At 41.8% G+C, this 26606-nt stretch overlaps 1 protein-coding gene across 7 annotated transcripts in view; it reads left to right on the forward strand.

Annotated features, from left to right (window-relative positions):
• Positions 1-26606, forward strand: part of GRID1 (glutamate ionotropic receptor delta type subunit 1) — a 599405-nt gene that overhangs the window by 68492 nt on the left and 504307 nt on the right. For 6 of the 7 annotated variants that reach the window (XM_054071863.1, XM_054071868.1, XM_054071862.1 and 3 more), the window contains one exon: positions 410-565. Coding sequence is in view for 5 of the 7 variants with exons in the window: in XM_054071868.1 (XP_053927843.1) it covers positions 410-565 (156 nt within the window). In the remaining 2 variants the exon portion in view is untranslated. Of the gene's footprint in view, positions 1-409; positions 566-2695; positions 2824-26606 lie in introns of those variants that run through there. The other variant, XM_054071864.1, reaches the window with a different exon arrangement.

Below are 26606 nucleotides of genomic sequence, written 5' to 3' on the forward strand. Positions count from 1 at the left end.
CTGGGGGATAACGTTTTGTCCCTGGTTTCGCTGCCAGCGCTCCGGGTCTCCCCCCGCTGCGGGCACAGGCGCTCCGTGGAGAGGGCGTCTTATGTAACGCGCATCGCCAGATGTTTTCACGTTAAAGGCATAAACAGGACAGGGAGACTAAAGCTTCCAGGTTACTGGACACAAATCCCGGCTTCACGTTCGCGTGTGTCTGTGAGCCACGATAAACTCGCTGCCTCGAAGGCAGCGGTGGGCACAAAGTTGGTCCCGTTCCCACGCGCGCTCCCTTTCCCGTGGCTGCGGAGCGAGCCCCTCACCCCGGCTCTGGGCTCCGGGGTGGCAGGAGCGGTCGGGAGGAGGAGGGGGGACCCCGGGGCCGAGCCCCTCTCACCCCTCTGTGCTGCCCTCCCCCTCCCCGCAGGTGCCATTTTCGAAGGCAATGCTGCCAAGGACGACGAGGTGTTCAAGCAGGCGGTGTCGGATCTGAACCTCAATGACGACATCCTCCAGAGCGAGAAAATCACTTACTCCATCAAGCTCATAGAGGCCAACAACCCCTTCCATGCGGTGCAGGAAGGTGAGCGCTCGCGGTGCGGGAAGCGCCGGGACGGGACGGGACGGGATGGAGCCCCCCCTTGGTGGATAAGCGGTTTCGGTGCCGGTGGAAGCCCGGTCCTGTCCTGGCGCTCGGCTGGAAACTTTTCTTCGGTCGGGGGTTGGCGCTGTCTTACAAGGAAAGGGGAGGGATGCGCGGTGCTGCGGGGCGGCGGCTGCGGGAGAGCCGGGGGGCTCCGGGCAGACCCCGCTCTCCATAGCTGAGGATGGCCGGAGCCCAGGCAGGGGACGGGGTCCCACCTCGGGGGTTATGCAGCAGGAGGACCTGTCGCTTGCGGGGCTTCAGCCGCTGTCTCTGCCCGGAGCGATGGGGTGTTGTGCAGCAGGAGCACCCGGCACTTGGGGGGCTCCAGCCGGTGTCTCTGCCCCCTAGAGCTCCAGCCCAGAGCGAGGGGCGGGGGGTGTGTGTTGCAGCAGGAGGACGCGGTGCTTTTGGAGCTCCAGCCGGTGTCTCTGCCCCCTGGGACTCCAGCCCAGAGCGAGGGGAGGGTTGCAACAGGAGGACCCGGTGCTTGTGGAGCTCCAGCCGGTGTCTCTGCCCCCTGGAGCTCCAGCCCAGAGCGAGGGGCGGGGGGTGTGTGTTGCAGCAGGAGGACCCGGAGCTTGTGGAGCTCCAGCCGGTGTCTCTGCCCCCTGGAGCTCCCGCAACAGGAGGACCCAGCACTTGCGGGGCTTCAGCCGCTGTCTCTGCCCGGACCGAGGAGGGGTCGTGCAGCGGGTGGACTTGTCACTTGTGGGGGGCTCCAGCCGGTGTCTGTGTCCCCAGAAGCTCCTGCCCGGAGCGAGGAAGGGTCGTGCAGCAGGAGGACCCAGCGCTTGGGGGGTTCCAGCCGGTGTCTCTGCCCTGCGGAGCTCCTGCCCAAAGCTGGTGGGGGGAAAAGTGGGAGCAAGCGGGCAGGTGGCTGGAAACCTCCCCGGAGCTGAGAGGATCTGACAGGCAGTGTCGGAGGTAAATAGTTAGATTTTTTTGCGAAGGGAAACGTTTAAATTAATCAGCTTGCCTTTACAAATAAGACTTTAAAGGATATTATTTGTGATTTAATGAAGGCAGGTTTAATGATGGCCTGGGTTATTTCAGAAGCTATGTTTCGGTAGTAATTATTCTGGAAACAGAGAGCTATATATATATATACCCAGACTAGAATATTTAAAAAAATGATTCATCGCCAGCCTTACCCTTAGTTTCACAGAGCACAGAGTGAATCTTTCCCTGTGAAAATTTGCATTAATCCATATGTATTTATGTCTAAGTTGTGTACGTGCAAATTATGGCTACAAAATTACACCAAATGTTAATTTTCGTGAACTCTGAACAATTTCTTCTACCTTTTTTCCTTGGAGTAGGTACTAGTTAATACACACGTTTGGGAGAAACAGTGATATGGGCCTGATCCCCTTGACTACAGGATTCCTCTTGCTGCTTGGAAAGCCGAGCAAGGCAGTATGAAACAATTCCTTGTGAAGATAGGAAGAAGGGGACTTTAAAACAAAACTCCACCCACATAGTCAGACACCAGGGGAAAATAAAAATCTCTAAATAATGGTGGGATGATTTATTGGCAAAGATTCACTCTGAACAATTGGATCTTCTTGCATTTGCAAAAGCTCAGTGTCCTATATTGGAGCTTATTCATATTCATGGAAGTGACAGCAGTTGGCTGGCTGAACAATTGCTTTCCACAGTCTCTCTTCTGAGAAGAAAAACTTTATGAAACTGTTCTGGATGCCCTGGGATCTGAGCTGACAGTCTAGTGGACAGAGCCCCTTTGCTTAGTTGTGTTAAAAGCGGAAAAGCATGACCAGCTGGAAGTCATCTTCATCTAGCAGATATATTTTTTGCTTTTTGAATTGGTTTATTTACTAACCTTGAATATTAGTATTTATGAAGACTACTGCAAAAATAGAATTTGTCTGTTGAAAATCTGTGCCGAGCCACAGAAAAAACTCTGGTTGAGTTTCTGATATTTTTGATACAGAACCTTTGTGCTGCCTGAATGTATGTAAATAAAGATGTTTCTTCGTATCTCTTTCTATGTTCTCCTTCAGGCCTTGTGTCCGTTGCAGTTAGAATTGGTCTTTGATAAACTGATCTTCTGCTGGAAAATTAAGGAATCGGTTGATGAATGTTCGCAATTCCAAAGAGAAATTATTCTCTGTCACTACTTCATTAAGGGATATCAGTGTGGCTTCCTTTAGGAGGGCTGTGACCTGATCCCATCTGTGAGTAAAATCTTGCCCCAGTGGGAGAGCTAATAGAAGAGTGTCAGACTTCACTCAATTTCCCGACTTGCTTTGTTTTTTTGGGTCAGGTCTTTTTTTTTTTTTTCATTTAAAATTTAGTTTCCTCCTTTTGAAACTTTTGTCTGATGTGCTGTCAGAGCGATCCATGGGACGCACGAGTTGCCAGGCTGTCCTTACTGCGCGGTGCTTCTCTGCCCAGTGTTACTTGGTGTCATTTTGACTGTTCACCATCTCACTGTATCTCACTGCATGGATGTCCTGCTCGTTTTGGTAGAATATTACGTATAGTTGTCAAAATAACCTGGAGCAAATCTGCTGCCCTGATGGCTTGCAGAATCTTACTGCTGCTACATAAAACGCCCTGACACCCACATTATTCTTCTGCGATGTCTTCCTAAGCAGTGCCATGGAAATCAATGTTGGAAGCATTAGTTTCATAGCAATGAAACTTTTTATAGTAAAACCCAATAAAAATAGACCGCTGTGGTATTACTGCCAGAATGGTTCATGCAATCAAACAAATCACAAATATTCTTTTTACTTGAAGCATCTTTTGCCTAGTCTTGTGAGATTACATTGTAAATTATTCTTTAAGTTCTTTTTAAAGAGTTCTGTAAGCAGGAACCTTCATTTCAATGTTACAGGGCTGGTAATATTATGGAAAGTCACCCTTCCATGTAACAAGGTCTGTTACAGAGTGGCATGAGTGTAATTACTGATGGAGATAGTTTTTGCCATGTGTTTCACCTGGCGTTTGTTGTGCAGCTGAAGAACTGCACCTGTTGAGAAGCAGGGTAGAGTGTCAGGTTTCCTGTGTAGGGGCAGTGCCTTTGCAGAACTAAAGGCCAAACAGAAGATGCCTTGCCTTTCCTAAATGGAGTGGTTTTCAGGGCTGGAAGGTGCTGAGAAATATCATAAGCCTTAGGGAATTTGCTTTAGAGAGAGAAAAGCACCAAAGGAGGTAGATAACAGTCAGAGATCTATTTTCTTCAAAGGCTTGATGGGCGCTCATATTGGCGTCTGTATTTGGTGCCAGAGAACAGTAAACGAAAAGGTATGAATTATGGTCTGCCTTTATCTTTCATTTCAATATGCATTGCAGAAACAAGATCCTGCTGATCTTGATGATAAGAGATGGTTTTGGCCCCGTCAAACTCCTTTATCAAAGTGTGGCAAGTAGGTGGCAAGAATTCCAGTGGCAAGGGATGCAACCATAAAGAATAAACAGACCTTGGTGTATGCATAAAATAGGACTTGGTTGTCTGTTTGCGCTTGCAAGCAGTTGTTGCGTTTTGTAGAATATTGCTTTTATGTAGGTAGCAATTACTTGAGGGAAAAATTGTTTTTTTACTGACTGTCATGGGGGAAAATATACATGGGAAATCATTGTTCTTCTCATATTATTTTAAGGAAATGAGCTCAAATCACAAACATGATGTTAAATTAGATCCTTGCTTCCAAAAGAGCAACGTGCTCAGTTTCCGTTGAGTGATTGAGATGTAAGATAATAGGCCGTGTTTGTGTGTAGTGTGTATTTAAGCTGGTGCTGTAGTAACCTTTGTACGCTTCAAGGATTCAAATAAGCTCAGAGGTATGAGAAAGACTTTACAGCTTTCAGTCCAAAGTGGGGTGTTTGAGCCTGCCGTTGGCATTGGAAAGGGACTTTGTATGTGACATATGGGTGTCAAACAAGTTTCCTGCTGGGCTTGAAAACACGATAGAGAGTTTAAACTAAAAACCAAACAAACCTGAAGTGTAAGTTTTTAAAATGTTGCTTTTGGAGGGGGAATAGTCAGCCATAGATCAAAACTGGGGCACAGGAAAGCTAATATTTAACTGTTGTAGATCCCTTTGGAGAAGGGATCTAGAGGAGATGGTTACTCAAAAACTGTGAAACTTTAAAACCTTGTTTCTCAGTGGATGATGCTCGCACATCTATGGAGCTTTTCTGGAGCTGAAACTTGCAGTTCTCTCTGCATAGCAACTTCAGATGAATTATTTCTAATTTGAGCAACCTTGTATGTGTGCTTGTGGATGTTAAAATGCTGTCAGCTCTGGAAAGCTGAACAAATATGGAAAATCAGAGATATGAGAGCAAGAATGGTGTTCCATTAAATGGGTTTATTGTCAGTCTCATGTATACTGCTGTGGTTTCAGTGCAACTCAGAGCTGCTGGACGTCTGTCTTGTATGTTGTTGAGTGAATCTGATCTCTTATCATAGGCTGTAGGACTTGGTAATGATACAAACTTGGCATAGTTGTTGAACTATCTTGGCTCAGTGCATAGATTTCAACTTACTACTGCAGTTGCTTTCTAACTTTTGTTTGTTGAGAACGTATGAGCTGATCAATATGTGCATAACTGAAGTGAAATACAGACCTGGAGAATGGAATCCAGGAGCTCCATTGCTAATCTTGCTTTGATTTGCCTGGCCAGTATCCCAAGCAGAGCTGTACTTGTCATATGTGCACTTGGGATTGTTGGACATGGCTCTTTTGGAAACCCGGGGCTCTGTTTGAAGGTTGTGCAAGCATTCCTGACTAGAAACTCTCAAGTGAGCCGGGAGCTGGGTCCTGCTTGCCGCAAAATACAGGCTTCACATTTCGGGTAAAGGACACCTTTCTATGTGGGGAGAATTTAAGTTTAGGTGGCTGTTAAATATAGGAGAGGAATATCTGACAGCAACTGTGAGAAGATACCCCTGGGTTATGGTGATAACACCCAGTGGCAGGGTGAGTGTTAAACCCAGCACAGTAGAAAGCTACCTCAAATACCTGTTTGTGTAAACAGAGTAAGATGCTTTGTTTTGTCAAACTATAATTTTGCATACCCCAGGAGGGAGGGTTGTTTGTAGAGTTAGGATGTTTTCATACCAGAATGGAAGAGTAGAGAGAAAGGAAGGGGAAGCAGAACAAATACAATAAAAAATGTGGTGACAATTCATGAAATATTACATATATGAATTATTATCAGCTTTATTGATTTGACTGCATTGGATTGAGGAATTCGGTGCCCAGCTAGAAATTGTAAGCTGTGCCTAGGTTTTTAACATAAAACATTTTTTTAAACAAAATTCTCATCTGGCAGAATTGCAGAGGATTGGTTTGTATTGATATACTATCAATTACTTTTTCTTCAGTGGTTTCTCCTGAGTCTTTTGTTGCCCTGTAACTTTACCTTTGCTGCCTTTTCTTCCATGGCTTGTTTGAACACAGATTTCACGCTGTTTTTATCAGGGTATGGGGTCTTGTTTGGAAGTTTTTGACAGGTGAACTCTGAGCTCCCCAGAAAGAACATATTGTTACATACCTTTTTTCCCTAGTTTTAATCTGAGCTTTCAACGCTTCTTAAAACCTAAACGGAAAGAGTGCAGGTGGGGATTGCCTCCTGTGGTCAGAGAGGCCTTGCTGTGTGACCACGCACTCTTCCTACTTGTCTGCTGCAGTGAAAAGCTGTTGCTCGGTGGGGCGAATGTGCTCAAGTTTTACCTCCTTGTGCCCTCTGAGACCAGACCAAGACTTGTTAAGGACTGCCATGGAGAAGACATCTGTGATGCTGTTGTCTCATTCTGCTTTTTATGCTCTACAGTCCTGTGGCTCAGTGTGTTATAAACCAGTGTGTTTTGCAGTGCTGAAGAAAACAGAAAATTACGATGTCCATCCCTTCCCATTCTTGTGGTTTTGTTCTGCTGAAAGCAGGACCTGCAGAGTCTTCAGCGGGAAGGAAAGGCATCACCAGCCCACAAAGGAGTCCCTCTGGTGCTGAGGATGAAGGCAGTTCACAGACTGAGGGCAAACATCCAAATGCACCTTGTTTTTGTTGCTTCTATCCACTCACAATTTCTTACTTTGTAGCCCCAGCTGTTCTGCTTCTGGTCACAGTTTAACTGCAGGCGCAATATATTTTGCACATTTGGGAGGCAGTCCCTCTGAAATGCATCCTTGCTATGGCTTGGCTGTTTTCCCAGGATGTACTGGGATTCGTTCCTCCCTGGCCATATTTGCTGCTTTCGCAGAGGCCCCCATAAATTCAGGCTGAGGCTGAGCTGCTCGTGGAGCGAGCTCCAGACAGTGCCACGCAACAGGGTGTGGAGTCAGGGGAAGAAGCTTAGCATCTCAGGGCAGTGAGGGGTTTATTTGTGGAAGCTCCGACAGCTGGGGTGGGACCTCTTGGGAGCACAGACTCCTGCCTTAGCTGGGTGGAGGCTGGTGATGGGGAGATGTGGAACTCAGCCTGCCGCAAGAGGTGCCTCAGCCCCTGCTTGCTGGGGAGGACAGGGGATCCCTTCTGGCTTTAATGCTTTGTAGTTCAGAGGTTTTTATTTTGTCTGAAAGACTTTTTTTGCCCCTTCCTCTGTGTGCGTACCAGGTTAAGCTCTTTTCTTCTCTGTCTTCTAACATGCAGAGTTGCCAATACCTTTATTCCCATGTTGGGTGTAGGCCACCCATCTATTTCCAGGGTCTCGCACCCAAGAGCAGCTGCAGGTTAGGCTATGGTTCTTTGCCAGTACCGCATGGTCTCCCCACTGATCCTGATGTCAATCCTGCTCATTTATCAAGGAGCCGCCGCTGGGTTTCTTACTTTGGGATTTCATTATAGAAAATGTTACATTATTAACTAGCGTCCTGAAATAAAAAACATAAGCACTGTTTGTAAAAATATTAGGTATTATGTTTCAGGGTTAAAGATTTTCTTTCTGATTCTCTTTTAATTTATTTTTTTTTGAAGAAATTAATTTTCTGACTGCTTTGTTTGTGGCAGCTTTTCTCGGTCGTTACTGTGGAGGAGGATCTGTAAATGTGAAATGAGTACACAAAACCGCCTCAGCCTGATCTACTTAAAATAACGGCTAAAGAAAACTACCCCAAATTGTGAAAGATGATCTGTAGATATGCAATACACATATGTATGTATGCCCGTATACCCCATCCAAATAGTTTAATTGCTAGGTTTACTGCAATGTGTCCAGCAGGAAATATGCCTTGAGCCTTTCTGTGTTCAGAATCTTCCAGCTACAGATGATTAGAGGATTGACTGTCTAAGTATTACATTTTAAATTACATCTTCGTGCTTGCAGAATGAGATGAATTTAATGTAGTGATGTGATTTAGCGTGCTATGGCTGAGACATACGGTGAAAGGAGTTGAGACTACACATTCTTTGAACAGCGGGGATGTCATCATGTTTATTAAAGCTGTTTATGGCTTACCATAGTTATTTACTGGAAAGAAAACAAAACACAGACTAGTTATACAACTACAACAGTTCCTGACCGTAAGGCTACAGCACACTAAGACTAGATGAAATAGTTATGTCAGATTTATCTTTTTCCCATTTTGGAGGATCCGTAGTCAAACTCTTATTCATTTTTTAGGCAAAGATCAAACCATTTTTTGTACTTTTATTCGTAATAAATTCCCTCTGAGAGGAATTCCTGCTGTGCCTTTATTTGTCTTTGTCACCTCATGCTTAGAGATGTTTTTTCAGTTTGTCCCTCAGAAGAAATTTACTTAGAATGAGTTGTTGGAATTATGCTGTTGTCTGAGTCTTATGATTATATGAAATTTTTTTTTTAAATTATTTTTTAGCAGATGTCTTTGTTTAACTAAAAGTGCCCTTCTAGAATGAAAATGGCCCACACAGCTATTGCTTTTCTGGCAAGAGATTTTTCCATAATTTATAGATATTTGAACTGATGGTTTTGAAAAATAGCTTAAATGTTCAGTTTTGCATTTTGTCAGGTTTTTTTTTTTGACAGAACAGAACTAGCAGTGATTTTTCTTGCATACAGGAACACTCCATGGTTCTTTCCATTTGGGAACCTGTTGAAAGAGGCCAAGTTTCAGACCAAGGAATGAAACGCCTTATACACAGGGCCTGTAAAAGTTATGTGGACTACCTTACACCAAAATGTATCAGCTCTGAGGTTGAGGTCCAGGTGCCATCCTAGGAATCCTTTCCATTTTGCTCTTCACTCAGGAAAGGGGGCGGCTAATGCTGCTCCTTCGTGCAGCTCTTTGGTTATTAGGATTCTCGTCCATAAGAGAGCTGAAGTGAGACCGTTAAATAGGCTGCAACATTTTGAGAACCTCATTTTATATCATATGTAGATCTGCAATCATTTCAAAGACAGATAATAATGATATGCTAATATGCCAAGATTTCTTTCATTTACATAACTTTAAGGCAATAAATATCTGAAATGAGAAATATGTTGAAAGAGTTTCTTTTATGTTTTTCCTAATTGCTTACATTTAATTATAATTTGGATACCTGATTGCTGTGCTAGAAAATGCATTCAGGTCTGTGGGTTTGGAGTGGTTTTTATAGCCTGAAAGGTTTGTCTTATCAGCAAGAGGCTGTCTCCACTGGCCCCCCTTTGGGAGGTTCTATTCCTTTGACCCTCTTGTGGCATTTTGGTGCCTGTCCATTTTTTCCCTTTTGACTACTGTATTATATATTCAGATAAGCAGTAAGAATTAATACTGGAAAACATTAACAGCCAGTGCTTAAAGGTAAAAAGAACGAAGAGGCATTAATTTCAAGTGGTGTTTGGCTGCATTAAAACACACAGCAGGGTTCCTGCTGCTTGAACCTACTGAGAACCATTCCCTTAGCAACCTTTCATAGAGAGACTAAAAGGACAGTAAGAAAACATTTTTTTCCACATATTCAACAGAATAATATATAATAAATGGTTTTCTCTTTATAAAATATAACTAGTTCAAACCAAAAGCTCCCAGTGGGTCCAAGCTCTCATTATGCATCCTGTTTCTCAGTCCAGTCATTTAATTCTGTGCTTTTTAACTTACTTATCTGAGTCTTTGAGATTTTAACTTGTAGCATTGCTGATGGAATACTTTCAGTATCCTCAAAATCTCATTGACACTCTGATTTGTTCTTATTTATAAAGGGAATAAAAGGATTTTCCATATAACTGACTGTTTATAAACTTAATGAGAATTGTCGTTGTCAGCAGGTAAATAACTCTACTTTGTACCATTACGTGATACTTAGGAAATGCCAATTATTTGCTGCTTGGTAATACTTTCAGTGGAGGAACTGGGTAATGATCTAGAGTAGTGTTTCCATAGCTGGTTTTTTTCTTAACCTCTCTGCTCCTGGCTAAAGGTAAAACTTGGGATGGTGGAAGAAGGAGTTGGTTAATGGGAGACAGAGCCTCTCGATGTCTTTTCTTTGTGTTTGCAAACCCTTGACTTAATTTCATGTTTATTTAGTGAGTGCTTCAGAACACCAAGGAAAACTCTGGCGTGCATTGGGCATTGTCTTGTGTGGAATATTAGCTGAATTTTCATCTAAAGGACTGATGTTTTTTCCATTTTCTATCCTACCTGGGGATATTTTTGGAATGAGAACAGCTATGTGAGAGGCTCAGAGGAAAGGAACTTAGGATGTGATGTCTGCAAGGGTCAAAACACAGAGGCCTGGAATGTTGAAGTGCACAAAAAATAAAAGGGAAGAACCCAATTATCTGCTTTAGGTTTATTTTTATGGTAGCTTTATTTTTCTTTTCTTTCAGCTTGCTTTTGTCCTGAGGTACTTCAGTTACTGTAGAAGTAACAGTATTTTTGATAGTGGGTAGGACTTGGTGACCCTAACAGAAACAGAAAAAGCTTGTGCTGCTTCTGGTCTGAGTGAGATGCTTGCACAGGATGGGTCTGGATTTTTAAAGAGGCTGGAGAAGGGCAGGGGTGCCACAACATCAGCGAGTGATCAGTCTGCAAATAATCAGCCTGTGGCAGGCATTTCCCTTCCTGAGAGAAGAAAAGGCATTTCCAAAGTGTGCTCACATGACAAGATGGGGCAAGATATGGTTTAGCAGAATTTGAGGCTTACTGATCCTCTGCTTGTAGAAAGTCACTTATCCAGGGCAGCTTGAAATTAGGGTGCCTCTATCTGGATTAAAGCGTCGTATAGTCCACATGAAAAGTAATTTCACATTTCAGCACCACCTCACATTTTTCTTTTAAAAAACCTCAACAAATTGTGAGAGAGTTGATGGACTGTGGGTGGCAAATGGGAACACTTGGGAGGAAGGTCTTGCAGCAAGACTTCTAGAGCAGCAGTATCCTTAGCTATGAGTTAGCACACCCTTTAATATTGTACAGTGCCTGAGGAGCCAGTGGGGTCTTGCCTTGCTTCTGGGTGGGTCCTCACTAAGTCAGCTGGTGCTGTTGGCAAACGGGATCGCAGCCAGCCTTCTTCAGGCAGGTGGCTGGAATCATCCTTCCTTCTCTTCCTGTGGCACTGGCACTGGTGTGGCAGGGTTGGTTTACAGATGGATTTCTAAAGGCTCAATGCCTTGCCTTGAGGGCAGTTGACATTTTTGTGACCGTGGTGAGTCCTTTTTGCTTTTACACCGTTGCCTGAAAATAAAACACCTCATCAGCTAAAGCTCAGAGTCGTCTGGGCCATGCAGCGACAAGTGATGCCTGATTCTTTTTGAATCAAATCTGTAACGCTACTTCTTTAAAAGCATTTTGCTGTCCTTCATTGGATTTTTTTTGCCGTAACTTAATAGTTACCTCAGGAAGGACATCCTTCTGTTATCCATTTAAACCTCTCGGTGTCTAATTGCAAAGATAGAGGCGGTATAGTGGTAGCTGGTATCTTTATGCCTGGGGACTTCGCCACAACTCCAGTTTCTCAAAGCTATCTAGCTGTTGAGATGTATATTTTCTTGTCTGTGGATGTCCTTTTCAGAGCCACCTCCTCACTTCCAGCCGTGCCTAATTTTACACGGAGAGCAGATTGATCATTCTGTTTCCTGGTGAGGCTTGCAAATGTGAACTATTTCTCCAAATTCTTACTCTTTTTATCAGTCTTCTCCTGTTTGGTAGCATGGTGTTCCCCCCCCATACTTCCCTCTTCCCTGCCCCTGCTCAATGCAATGCATTTTATGAACATGCTTTTTGTGATTTGCTGGATTATTCTATTTCCATTGCATTTTAATCATCATGATGACAACATCTGTTGGCAGCAGTACACAGATGTTTTCTGAGCATATCCTAAGGTTTGTAAATGTTACTATATTGTTACTATATCTACATCAGAAGACTACGGTTTTGTCTTTTCCATTTACATTAAAAGAAGTGGAACTGCATTATGGAAATGAAATATGTTTCTCCGGGAAACTTACTCCCTTTCAGTGACTGCCAGAGAAAACCTTCCAAGTTCGGCGCGGCTTCAGCAATGTTACTTGCCACAGCAAGCCTAGGGTTTGTATTACAGAATTCAGTTTCTCATTCTGCTTTCACTGATATGACGGGTAATCTTCTTTTTTTTTTTTTTAATTTTATTTTAGATTTTAACCTTTAAAACTGTGTTTCTGACGTTGTAAGCAAATGGAGAACTCATATGGACAAGAAGCCAGAGGTGCTCCTCACAAGCATCACAGTAGCTCTAAAGAATGCAATATCATAGAATGGTTTGAGTTGCGAGATCATCCTTAAAGGTAATCCAGTTCCACCCCCACTGCCATGGGCAGGGACACCTTCCACTGGATCAGGTTGTTCAAGTCTCATGCAAAATATCAGAAATGTAAAAAAAAAAAATTACAGCAGAAGTCAGTTACATTTGCTGCAGGGTGTTCTGGCAGGGAAGTGCATTCAGACTAAAGTGGTGATTTGGTCAAAAAATACTTCACGAAATGTCCATGAGCTAGAAGGCAAACTATGTATTGTTGTAGTTTTAATGCCTTTTTATTTCCTTTCTTGTGCTAATTACCTTCAAAGAGATGTTGTCCTTTGGGCAGCTCAGCATGCAGAAAAGCATCTGATGGGCATGCAGGAAACAAAGTTGATTGATCAAAGATGGGAGTTCACGTCCTGTAATCAGTGCAGCAGTGGGGCTCTAAACTGGATTGCGCCAATCTTGCTAAGTGGTCTTTTTGTGTTGCTCGCCTCTAGGGAGATTATTTGTAAACTGGGGTCTTGCCTCTTGTGCCGAGAAGTTATGAATGGTTGGTGTGTTGAGTCAGGTTGGTGAAAGTAGTCCATCTAAAGGAAATGACAGGAAGGGAGACTTGGAGCAGTGTATGTGTGATGTTTTAACTCTGAAACTTATTTTCTCAGAAAAATAAATGAATAAGTTGTTATGAGGGGTGGAGTAGGGAGTGGTAATTAATAGGGGAATAGATGATTTTGGATCTCTCCTTTGATTGTTCACAGCTGCTTTGTTGGCGATGTGTATTGGACTTAGGAAGTGCAAACAAAACCATGGATTTAGAGAGTTATGTCTTTTAAAAATACATCTCCGTCTCTTCAGGGTTACTTCCCATGTATGACATGCAAATAGCTTGTCAGATTATTAGATTAACTGGGAAATGGTCATAGGTCCTAGGACCTTTGGAAAAAGCACTTTGAAGCTGAGAATTTGAAGAATCTTCAAGATTTAGCATGTTTTTACAGTGTTAATTAGTAGCTTGAGAACTGCTAGAAAGCCTTATCATGCAGTTGATAAAATGCAAGCCAGCTGAGGAAGCTGGTCTAAGGCTCAAATAAGCACGCAGGAGGGAAAATGAAATCAGTTCTGAAAAAAAGTCTGTTTATATGTGAACTTCTGTGAACTTTGCAACTCTTCCTTTTTCTTAATATTTCTGGCGATGCCATATTCATGTTTAAAAAAAAATCTGTCAAATTATTTTTACTTTTGGACAGAAGTTTTTTTAACTGATATGACAAAATCAGTATCTTCATGGAAACACAGAGAGAGACAGATGCAGATGTACTTTGGTCTTGGTCTCATAAATCTAACTTTAAAATTGTCCTTTGAGTTTCTTAATGAGAGGCTGTTACTATGAAGTGTGTCTGTGTTCTTTCCAAACGATTACCGGTTACTTTTTTTTTCCAGGGTATCCATATTTACAAATAATGGCTTGCAGGGGAAAAGTGTGGCCATCAATGTAATAGAGTGTTCATAGTGCATCAAAAAAGTGTGCCTGCAATGCATTCATCTGGAATAATATTGAGATCTAAGCTGAAGATGGGAAATTTTTGCTGACAGGGCTGGCCTCAAGGCATTCTTTTTCCTTCCTGAATGCTGATAAAATTGCTCAGAATGTTCTAAAGTATATTGAAGGTTGTCTCAAGAAGGATATATTGGCTTAAAATAGAATTATTCCGTTCTCCCCATAATTATATTCTCTCTTTGATGAGATTTTACAAGAAACTTACTTTATCTCCTTTTCTATAGTAAAATATTAATATAAGAAATAAACTTGTTGAGCGTATTAGTTATCTCGATACAGAGAAAGGTCAATAGATTTTTCTGGATACTGGTACTGGATTAAGTTTTAAATCGTGGAAGTTTGACTGTTAGCTGTGGTTGCAGATGAACGAGAATTGCTGGCTGAAGAGAAATGGGGCTCCCAATGCACTTTCTGATGTGCTTGCTAAGTTCTGCTTTGTGTAGCAGCATAAGGTCACAACTTTGTTTCTATGCTCTGTAAACGTCCTTGGGATTGGAGTTCTCTCCATTGTTATTACATACTTCATACCTCCTTCTGACCTGTCTGTAGGCTAGAAGGGGATGTAGCCCTTGAAATGTAGCTTATGGTGCTTGGGAGTCTTTTACTTCATCCCTTATTTCCTTCCCTTGCTTTGTCTTTGCTCTCTCCCAAAGTACCAGACTGGGCAAAGTGATGGGCTGTTTGGTGTATGAGGTTGGCACACTTCAATGAATTCTGCAGCAGCTTAAACCAGGGATGGATTAAGCTAGATCTGGACTTGTAGAGGAATTCTTCTCCCTGCTGAGATAAGTGGAGACCTGCTCCATATGTCATCTTCACTCTCTGTGTTGTGTGGGTTATGACCTATTTCTTAGGATTGACTGAACTATTTGACATAATGCTTTCCCTAATATTGGTAAGATGGCCTAAATTTCCTCCGCTTGCCTCTTGAGTCACATTGTAGTTCTGGCCTTTGGCCTGTTACTGTAGACTTTGGCATGGCTGGAGACCAGTTATTGTCAAGATATTTTTATTTTCTACCCCTCTGGAAAAGTTTCTGAGATGAGTGATAATATAAATCTGCTGACAACAGCCTTGATTTTCTTTTTTTTTAATTGCCTAGATAGGTCTGTGAACCATGGGTTGAAATCAGTGGTATGAAATTTGAGAACTAATCCTTGATATTCACAGGAGTGATGTGTTCTTGACCCCTTGATTGTATTTTCCTGTGACTGCAGAGCATTGGAGTCAGTAACTCAGATGATCCTTCCAGCTTTATCCCCCAGATGTGGAGCATAAGCATGCTCAGTCAATTGACCTCATGCTGTTTAGTTTCCTCAAAATGGTTTGTTAAATCTTTATTTTAAGTACTGAGGGTTTGTCTTATCGTTAACCAACTACAAAGACCAGGAAAATTGACTGAGGTTCTTGAATGACAAGCAGCGGAACAACCCCCTTGAACTTGCCAGTCTCAGTTGTCTGGAGGGAAATGTAATGTGAAGGAGAAGAACCATAGGTCTTCGCAGGTGTAAGCCTCAGAGATATAAAATGAGCCTGGGAATTTGGGATGTTTGACAACCGTAAGCCCAGAGATTGGTCTGTTTGCCAAGCATGACTGTACCACTGTCATAATGCAGACTAGGAACCTTTAATAGCTGTACCACAGTGCTTGTAAACTAGTGGGCGATTATTTCATTTTCTGCTTATACTATTCATCAAAGCAGTCTGGGCTGACAAGGCCTGGAACATTCTCAAGGGTTTTGCTGCTGTTAATGTAGCGTGCTACAATGGGACCTCTCTTGTACAACAGTGTGGATGAGTTCTTCTAATATCATGGTCTATGTTGGCACTAACTCACCGAATCATAGGAGCTGAGTATTCATGCCCATCTGCCTTATTTGAACCGATTGCAGCAAATTCCTTGGAAGTTCTTCCTTCTGTGTATTGCATGTAAACTTCAGAAGTTGATTATGTTTGTTGCCCTTAATAGCACACTTGTAACTATTTGATGATGTTGTAGAAACTCAGGTCATTTACTTCAAATAAACAGTAGAAAGGAATACATCTGTGAGGATTTTGCGGAACCTGTTTTGGAAATATGAATAAACCTATCCGAGAAATTAGTGTATTGTGGTAATGTTTTACTGCTCTAATTTATTAACTTTATTAAATGCTTCTGTAGCCTTGTTCAATTCATAGGGAATTCAGTTGAGGGCAGACTGTCCTGTTCAGCTCACTGGTTGAGAGAGTCCCTTGGGAGCCAGTCCTGAAGGGCAAAGGGGGTCCAGGAAGGCTGGGCGTTCTTCAAGAAGGAAGTCTGAAAGGCGCAGGAGCAGGCTGTCCTTATGTGCTGTAAGATGAATTGTTGGGGAAGACGGCTGTCTTGGCTGAGCAGGGAGCTTTTACTGGGACTCAGGAAAAAAAAAAAGGAGAGATTACCAAGTTTGGAAGAAGCGACAGGTAACTCAAGAAGAGTACAGGGATCTCACAGGTCATGCAGAGAGGAAATTGGAAAGGGAAAAGCCCAGCTGAAACTAGTTGTGGCCACTTGTAAGAGACAACAAAAGTGTTTCTACAAATACATCAACAACAAAAGTGTTTCTACAAATACATCAACAACAAAAGTGTTTCAACAAATACATCAACAACAAAAATGTTTCAACAAATATATCAACAACAACGAGAGCCAAAGAGTATCTCCATCTTTATTGTGTGCAGTAGGGGGAACAATGCCACCAGTGTAAGTACTGATCCAGTCCTAGGGATATCCATGGATACAGGAATCCATGGGTACAGGATGCAGGCTTTATCTCCTGTACCCTGCGATTTGTAGTGGAGTGTGGCAGACATATGAGAATCTGCTTTGGGATGTATTTCTTTCATTCTTGCCTTCCAAGATAGCTTGGCTCTTCAGCCTCGGTGAGTGGGCATGTTACACAACAAAGCAATTAAACGGGTTTATTGCATATACTTATTCAGTCACTTGAAATCTTTTGCAGGTATTTCTGAATATGATCCTTGATCCTTCCTCAGGCAGATCCTGCACACAGGAGGAACTCTCGGATGCACGGACTTTAAGGCAGGATAGCTGAAGGCACACTAAAGCAGGCAGCTCTGGGGCAAGTGACTGGAAGTTTAAGCTTTAGCTCCCGTGATAAATTTGGCTGCTCGGTGAGATTTGCCAGCATTGCTGTTGCCTCATGAGAAGGGTCGGGATTTGGGAAAGGCAGCTGTTGCTGGGGACAGGGAAGGAGCATTTTTAAAGACATTTCTAAGACCAAGAACTGCAGTCTGATATATGGTATTCAGTGTAGGCACAAAAATAAAGACTATATTGGAGGCAGTTATTTGTTGAAAATTATGCAGTCGCCTCCAGAAGAAAGAGGCAATAAATCTGCTTGACTGTCTTCATTAAACCCAAAAGCATCTGTTGCAGCACTTGTTATGGTAACTGAAGTAGGTATTAAGTCTGACTGTAAAAGTTATAGAAAACATAGCTTTAAAAATTCATTGCCTGTTTTACTAGTGATTCGCAAATAATTCCTAAAAAGAGGCTTTAAAGGGTCTGATCTATGGAATTCTCAAAGTCTTGATTTGGGTTTGAGAGTATCTAGCTCTTTCAAGAAGAGTCTGTTTGCAGATTGATGGGCTGTATTGGATGTTTTTCTAAGTTCATAGCGGACTGTTACACAGAAGTGAGCAAGAGCTAGCCGAGTATGGAGGATGGGAGAATGAAAAGAGGAGTCCCACAAGGATCTTGCAGGTGCCCCTGCAGCCATGCAAATGGAGGTTGGTATCCCTTCTTAGGAATAGCCTTAAAATGTAACAAGAGAAAGGATCTCCTTATTCCAAAACACCACACTGCATTTGTTAATTTAGTGTACCTTCAGAAAGTGAATCTAGAAACAGAAATGGCCAGAGATGTGGCAGTAGCTGCTGTTACTGGATGGTACGAAACATGCAGAAGGTAAGACTTCTGAGCCTATAACTTTTTTATACACAAAAATGGTTACATGTAGCATAGAATATATGCCATAGTGGATTAGAGATCCATTATTAGTTTTTAAGCACATTCAGCAGCAAAATATGAGCACAGGTCTCTGAAAAAGCACGTAAGCATCTTTGCTTCTTTGTCATCCTTCTGAGAAAATGTAGAACAAAAAAGGCAAAACAGAAAATGCAAACAAAAATAAACTTAACTCTTAAAAAGCCTCATCGCATAAGATTTGAAACAGCAGTTGGAAAAAATATTTATGTTGTCTTTGTATTTTTGAAAACTGACTGGAACAATTTTTCTATTACCTCTTATGAAAAAAAATATTCCTGCCTCAGCACATGTAATATTTGGTGACAGTGATGTCTTCAGTTACCTCTACCCACTGTCCTAAATAAAATCCAAGGAAAACCTTGCTGTCAGTGCAGATTCTTCTTGTGGTGAGGAATATTTTTTTGTCTGAAAACTAAGTAGCTAATCAGGCTTTAGCAGTGGCAGTTTGTAGGGAGAACCATTGCCTTTTCTTACCCTCCAGAGTTCCCTTTGTTTCATGTCTTAAGAATATTTGAGAGAAAGCTCTAACTAAAATAATCTCCAAGGAACTGTTTATTCTTTTAGCGTGACTGGCTATCTGACAACGAAGCATCATTCCGTTTTAGAAGACTTAAAACCAAATGGAAAATATGTGACTTTTTAGGTAAAAGCTTTTGTGGGCTTTGCCTTCCCTAAGACAATGGTTGCTGGGTCCAGAGTTTGAAGCAGCACAGCCAGTGCTGCCCCACCACTGCTGCACACCCAGCTGGTGTCCCTGCTTCTGTGCCGCCAATCCTTGGGGAAGGAGAGCGGAATGGTTGGCTCTGCTGCCTGGACAAGTGGCTGGGAGCTGTGGAGGCTCACTGCTCTGCCTCTGGGCCAGTCACAACAGGTGCCTAACAAACTGTCCTTGGGACATTTTGGTGTAATGAGAGAGCAGGAATTTTGGATTGCTCACCACTGATCATCTGGTCGCTTCCTTGAGAATTGATACTGAAGTCTGTGTATGTGGTCAAAATTGCCTTTTAACATCTGCAAGGGAGGTACAAACAGACAGGGAAAGTCCAAATAGCTAAAACTTGAACCAATCAATTGGCCTGTATTGCTCCCACTTCTATGAAATCCATATATGTATGTATGTGTGTGTGTATGTATATAAAATAGCTGCTCACTGTTATGGAGATTATGTACATACTAGGGGACGCTTCCTTTTCTTCTTAGGATCCTTTTTTTTTATTCCATTCCCAGATGTGGCAAATGGTAGTGAAGGATGTTATTTTGTTATGATACAACCACAGTTCTTAGCACCAGTCTTTATTTTCTACTGTCGCTTATGAGATTTAAACATGTGGCTTTCATGTAATTTTGGAGTTTTTTGTTTTTCACAAGGAGCTTCCTAAAAGAAATGTCTTGTTTTGTGCTAAAACTGTCCCTCTCAGTAATTTCTTTGCAAAATCCTTGCAGTTAGGCCAAGCCGATGGCAGCCCCTGCAGAGCACTGAGCAGGAGGTTCTTGACCGCTCTGGTCTCTCCCCCGGGTGCTCAGCGCTGCCAGGCTGGTGCTGTGCTCCAGGTGACCCAGACACCAGCTCCCTTGCTGACACATAGCCATGTTCGCATTGGCGCTGAAACTCTTCAGTCAGGTACTTAAATGACCGTCTCAATGTCTGTCTTTCTCACAGAATATTGAATTCTCTGTTTAATATTTCTTCTCAAGAGGAAGGAGTCTGCACAAGCTTTAACACTACTTGAATCCCATTAAGAATTGCTGTAACGTCTGATAATGTATGCCTTGTAACTTGCTATAAAGACAGTTCCTGATGATTTGGTGCAACAGAAAGAAGGCATATTTCCATTGAAAGTGCTTTTCTCCTTGCTATTTGTTTAGCCAGATGCCTCAGAAATAGTTATGATGCTGGGGCTTACCTTTGCAAGCCTGAATGTTTTGATACTGAACATTTCCTGTTCAGAAACTACTAATTAACTAGAAGCTCCGGATAAAATACAGAGGTATTAAATATGGTGAGAATATCTAGGGAGGTTGCTGTGTACCTGCACTGTGTGTTCTATTAGAGAACGCTTTTTAAAGCATGGGAAATAGCGACACTGCCATTCTTAGCTATAATGGGATGCCTCAGAGATGGAGCTGCTGTCTGCTCCAGAGATGGCACTGTGGATTTCCCTTTCCAAACAGTCTAGAGAGGCAGTGGTGCTTCACCCAGATCCCTGGTGATGTGAAGAGCTCAGGAGCGTGCATCTCACAGCCCCTCAAAGCCTTCTTAACCAGGGGAAATCTTCCGAAGGTTCTCCATGAAGATATTTGAAAAGACCAAGAAATCACTGCTTGCACAGGGCCATAAGATCTCATAAAAAGGAAAAGCTTTGCAGAGTAAAGGATTTTTTTTTGCCTTTATACAGCTGCTAATGACTGAAATTCATAAAAAACCCCAAACTATAGCCTATTACACAGCAAAGGAGGAGGACCTGGGTTAGACAAAGTTTTTATCTTGATGTAAACCTTGGTTTTGTTTTGTATAATAGCTGTGTGTCACTGTGAAGGACTCTAAAAGGGCTTTTATCAAGAGGAGTTTAGATGAATACTGAAAGGCAAGGCAATGCTGGTACTGACTTGTTTCACATGTAGTCTTTGTCATTTTAGCAATGTCGAAGGTTCTTATAGCCTGGATGTTTCAAAGAGGTAGACAGGTACATGTAAATGCATTGATTATTCAGGGTGATTGTAAGTGTGAGGCTTGTCAAGCAGAGTTTAAAAATCTTGGTCTTTATTTGAGGTAGGAAAAAAAGGCAGTCACTTTCCAGTAAATCTGTATTTTCTTAAACAAAAATATATTAGCTATTCTAGGCTATTTTTCTGTCTATCACTGTATAGATACTGATATGGTCGCTCTGTAATAATATAATCTTTCTGCTTTACCTACTTGTGAGGAGAATGGTGAGAATTAATTAACAAGTCCTGATAAGAATATTCAGCAGCTCTTAAGTATTTTATTCAGAGATATCTTGCCTTCACTACAAGAACTTGAAGTGCTTTTCTTTTCTACATTTGCATTAGAATAGAAGGTCAGGGAACAGCTGGCAGCGCTTGACCTGAGAGGGGTGTTCAGATGGTGGTGGGATGGCTACAATCCTTAAGAAGGAGTCTCTGAGGTTGGTTTTTCCCCTGCCTCTCCATAGATTTGCTCCAAAAGTTTTCTGAATGTAGCAGCCTCCCTTTCCTGCTGGTGTCAGACTTAGGATCTGGAAAATAAGTTGATAGTAGGTCTTGTGAGTCACCAACTTAAACAGAAAACTGGCGAGGTCCTGTCAATGATCCTGCCCATGGCAGAGGGTTTGAAACTGGGTGATCTTTAAGGTCCATTCCAACCCAAACCACTGTATGATTCTAAAGCTGCAGCTGCGTGGCTCCATAGTGGCACCTGGTTTTGGTAGTGTTTCCAACTTTGAGGGTTTATGCAGAGCGACCACTAATAATTATTTGATTAATCACGAAAAAAAAGCAGGACTTTGGTGCACATGGATCACTTTTACTTAAAATAACGCTCAGGTTTCCTATTAACTATCCTTATTCTTACCATTTTTTCCTGGCTTTTCTTCAGATCCCTGTGATCAGCTACAGTGTTTAGAAGGTCTTTCTTCCTTAGAAAGCTTGCTGAGTGCCAGAGGAGGTAAGCTTTTGCATGGGAGGAATTGATACCATATTGGTAAAGGTCTGTTATTTTGTAAATTTTGAGAGTGGCAGTATCTTGCCACTTGATGGAAACTCCCTGCCAAGTCCACCAAGCCTTTCGGTTCTTTTCTGTCACCTTTCCCAGTCCATCCTGTGGTTTTGCATTTGTCCTCAGAGAGCTGTGTCAAGGCATGGTTTGGTCTTTGGTATCTGCCTGTAATTTTCTAAAGGGAAATAAATGAAGACTGCACTGTTTCTGTTTACCTTTTAGACTGATCATCATTTGCTACATATCTTTGATAGCTGCCAGAATGCATTTCCAGCTTCCTCGAAGGCTGAGATTATCTCCCTTCAAATCTCATTATGTTCTGCAACTTTGCTGCCCTAGGAAGCAAATATATATATTTTATTCATTAAGTTATCGTGCTTTCCTTTACATCTTTGCATCCTTGTTTTTTCCCCTTCTCTTCTTTTTCTCCCTTTTCTGAATGTGTGGATAACAGCATTTTCCAGAACACTTGCTTTGTATTCTGTAAGTCACTGCACCACAAACAAGTTCTCTTTTGCATGTATTGATGTCTTTTCCGCCCCTCTTAATCTTGTCATCATACATTCCTGCGTCATAAAGTGCCTTCTTCAGGCTGATCTATTTCCTTCCCTACCATTCCAGACTTGATTATATTTTTTTCTCATGTGTCCCTTTCCTTTTCCTTCTCTGCCTTTACTTTTGGACTTCTCTTCTCTTCTGTTTCTTCTGCCAGTGCAACCAGTGCAGCCACAGTGCTTGTGATGTATGTTGTCTGTTGCCTCAGTACTTTCAGAAAGCTTAGGTGAAAAGAAAAAGGTAGCAAAATCACATGTTGCTTAGAGGTGAGGGAGGCTGAAGTGCAAGGGGTCCTTGTGCCTGAAGAAAATCATAGACTAGTTTTGTTTAGAAGGGACCTTAAAGATCATCTAGTTCCAACCCCCTGCCATGGGCAGGGACATTCCACTGGATCAGGCTGTCCAAGGCGCCATCCAAGCTGACCTTGAACACCTCCAGGGATGGAGCAGCCACAACTTCTCTTGACAGCTTGTTCCAGTGTCTCACCACTCTCATGGTGAAGAAATTCTTCCTAAAGTCTAGATCCTTGTGTTCCTCACTCAGGAAAAATCTGAGGCAACAGCCAGAGTGGAAACACTTTCCTCTCTGACTGGATGCACACAGATGTGGTTATGCAGCGAGTAGAAGCAGGAGCCATTTAAACTGACTTGGACTGTCCAGGTTTCAAAAGCATCGCATATACGGCTTTCCTACAGCAGTTATGCTTTCAGATTGTGTGTATCCTAGAATGCATATTTTCTCCCTCTCTATCTAGGCTGTGTTTCCTATTTACAGTAGAAGAACTGATACATCTCATCCTTTAAGATTCTTTTTCTTTGCCCTCTGTACATAAGCACAGCTGGAACTAAAGGAAACACTTCAAATGAGCGCTGAATTCTTACATTGTTTGCAGCAGCAAACACTACAGTCACAAAAAGACTTCCATTATAGTCTCTAGCTTGGCTTTTTCCTCTCACCAGTGCCATGGATTCCCCTTTCATTTCTGCTATTCATCTTTAAACAGCATGTTATCTGCAGACACAATGGCGAGATGAGATCTTCAGAAATGTATACGATAACAATCCATTCTGCATGCTATTCAGGATGAGATGGTGGGTGCTTTGGAATCTGTCCTTCTGGAGGAAAACAGTGGCATTTCAAATGAACTTTATTTTGGAGAAGTAAGGTAAGGCAGTGCCCTGTTTTCCGAAGGAGTAAGGAAAGTACTTCATGTTAACCTAGCTTTGTGGATTTTGCAAGTTAACACGAAATGCTCAGTTATTTTTCTGGAAGAAGGTGACTTGTATGTAGTATGTTGAATCAGAAAGCATGATGAGTGTTGGTTTTCACTAGGGGTGTGCAGTGGCGAATGTCAAACCTGCACAGTGCTGTCGGTTCAGAATCTGTCAGTCTCCAGTCTGTTCATGAACTGGCTCTTGACCAGGGTAGGGAGGCGTAGGATTTTGGTCTTTTTGAGATGCGTTCCCTTCCCTTAGCGAGTGTGGGCATTTCACACGCTGTAGAAAGGACGCTTTTGGGCACTACGATCAGTAAGTGAAAGGCACCTTCTGTATGTGTTGGTGGCAAAAGCACAAAAGCTTTAATTTCACATTGTGTTCTCACCATTTGTTTGTGCATGTTTTATTAAGTAGGATGGGTTTCCTTAGATGGAGGACCACAGTAGGTGTAAATACTCTGTTTTTAACTGTATTCGTGGTAGTTGCTTGTTGATGAATTAACTCAGAGATGTGGATTTTCACAGGACACTGTGGTTCAGCTCATCTGACACAAAGGCTTTGGTTCTCCGGTTGTATGAGGTGAGTTTCCAACTTTATGTATTCCAGTGGCTTCAACACACCTAATTTGGAGTCTTTGTTAGTCAGATTGCATGTTGATATCCTCAGTTTGGTTGAGGCTCTGGAGGCAAAGTTTGTTGTCCTTAAATGAGGGTTGCTTGCAAGGTCTGGAGAATAACAAGACCTGACCCATGTGTGCATTGTCATGGAGTTGCATACAATATGTGAAATTTATGCCATGTTCTCCGGTTTTCTGAAGATTTATGTTGTTTCTGAAGGGAACAGCTTATAGTATTCAGTAGATTTAACAGATCTGTGGGAAGTTAGTATTGGGAGAGACTGTTTTTCCCTCTCCCCTGTTTTTTTCCCTCTCCCCAGTTTTCTGTCTGAGAGGGAAAAAATGTGTCCCACAGTGCCGTTACTATAAAATAATTCCTGCTGCTGAACGGTGCAAGTCTGGTGTGACACAGTAAGTACCAGGAGGATTATGATCTATCTTGTGCCTTCCCTGAGCGTGCTTCTTTGTATGTTTGTCTTGTTTGGGTTTGTTTTATAAATTTCAGTGTCTGCTGTTTCTAGTCGATCTTTCCTGCAAAAAGAATTTATTCTTATGCTTTCTGATAAAGGCAAAGATAGGATGGATGTAATGGAAGTTTGTTTTCAAATGCTTTTCATAGGCAGTGATCTCTATCCTTTGCTTTTTTACAATTTAACTGAAATTTAAGATTTCTGAAATATAATTAAAAAAATCTTCATGGAACTAGTAGTAAGGATAATCAAACAGGCATCTCCTTAAACCCACGCTGCTCTATTGGGTAGATCCTTTGGGTTTCCATCAGAGGTTCAAGATTTGGTCTTGGGACAAAATAGAGCGACAGCTTCTGACTTTGTCTTTTTGAAATCTGGGCCTTAAATGACTGTGCATTGACTGTCCTTTTTATTGTAGGGCGCACAGTGCTGAAGTTGCCTCTTCAATTTAATTATCTTCCATTGTTATAATTAGAAATACGGAAATGCATAAAATTCCACATAATGTCAGAGTACATGGCTGTTGAAAACTAGCTTGTGCTATTTGTGTGAACTTTTGATTAGATCCTGGTAGCTTTTTTACTTGCCAAAAGCTGTTTTGGGGGGAAGAAGAAAATAGAGAAACTTAGGGTGAAATGCAAGAATTTTTTTTCACAGAAATAAATGGAATTAAAAAGGCATTGCAACATTTCTTGCAATGTCTTCACATAAAATATTTTAACTTTTTGCTTTAGGAAAAGATGTCCTTCAGAGATGAACTCTAATAGTTGTTCAGCTGGGTTCAGTTGTAAAGCTGTGGTTGGGAAGTTTCTATACCTATTGCAAACTTTCTTGTATCTCCAGATATTACGAACCAATCTGTCCCAAATTTTGGCTCTAAAAATTCGCTAAGTTAAAAGGGAAATCAAATATTGTTGGAAGAATAAAAGTGTGACTTGTGCTTTGCATTAAACATTAGTTCTTTAAGAACAGAAAAGTTCACTTCAAAGCAGCGTCCTCTTTTTCCCCAGTGTTTTGGTCCTGCAGTGATTTTTTTTTTTCTTTTTCTTGTTAAACCTAGCTCTAGTATAATTCTAAAAGCTGTAACTGGTAAATAATCACGGGTAAGTGAAATATCTCCGCATATTTCTGTACACGCAGACAGCCTGACATTCTAATATTCCCTTCAGGGAGGGAAGACATTGTGAGAAATCAAGTCTACAAATTATCTGTCATAAAAATGCATTATTTCTGGCAAAGCTACAAATGGGGTGCCTGTGTTGATGCATGCCCACAGTGTCATTAACCATGTTCCTTAATAACTATTAATTAGTTTCACTGGAGCTCTGGTAGTCCAGATTAATTGCAACGGGAGGGCCAAGGAGAACTAAAACACTCATTTATTTCACTGTTGCAAAGAGCTGACTGCATTTATTGATAGGATTTGGTCATTCTAGAACTGCTTAAGTGCTGTTAGTTCCCTTGGATCTTTTTACCTGTCATGACTGAAATAATCCTTATTAACAGTATCTGAAGTTATGACTGAGTAGAAAGCACTCTCCTCTGCCTTTGCATGCCAGTACGCAACTTGCAAAACTGCACACTCCTAGTATGCAGGTCATGGTATGGGTTTTTCTTTCATCCAAGTACTTTTTCATCCAGTACCCTTTGTGGCAAACGTTGCAAGGAAAATGAGGACAGAAAAGCAATGTGGTATTTGCCAGTGCCCAATTAAGGCAAACCAGGAACAGGATGAGTGATAAGAATCTCTTCCTTTGCTCTTGTGAACAAGTTTATCTTCCCATGAATCACAAGGGAGCTCCCATTCCACGTTAATCTGCTGGGGAACAACTGTTTTGGTGGACTTGTATCTTCTTTATCAGTTTTAAGAACTAAAAACTTGTGATTTTTATATAGTTCTTCAATAACTGTATCACAAGATCAGTTCTGTTGACCCAACTCAAAGAAGTACACAATATGGATTAGCCATAATTATTGTTTATTTGCAGCTTTTTGTTGGGAAATTTCAGTATTTTCTCAAAGTTCGTCTATGTCCAGTTATTGCCGAGTAGTCTCTCCATACAGGAATTAGCCATATTCAAAGTTAAGCTGTATTTTAAAGTTATTACTGAAGAGCAGTTCTTTTTCTCTCATGTTAAACTAAATCTTTTAATCCATTATGAATGGTTATT

The sequence above is a fragment of the Cuculus canorus genome, chromosome 7 (assembly GCF_017976375.1).
Source record: "Cuculus canorus isolate bCucCan1 chromosome 7, bCucCan1.pri, whole genome shotgun sequence".
Classification (NCBI taxonomy): Eukaryota; Metazoa; Chordata; class Aves; order Cuculiformes; family Cuculidae; genus Cuculus; species Cuculus canorus.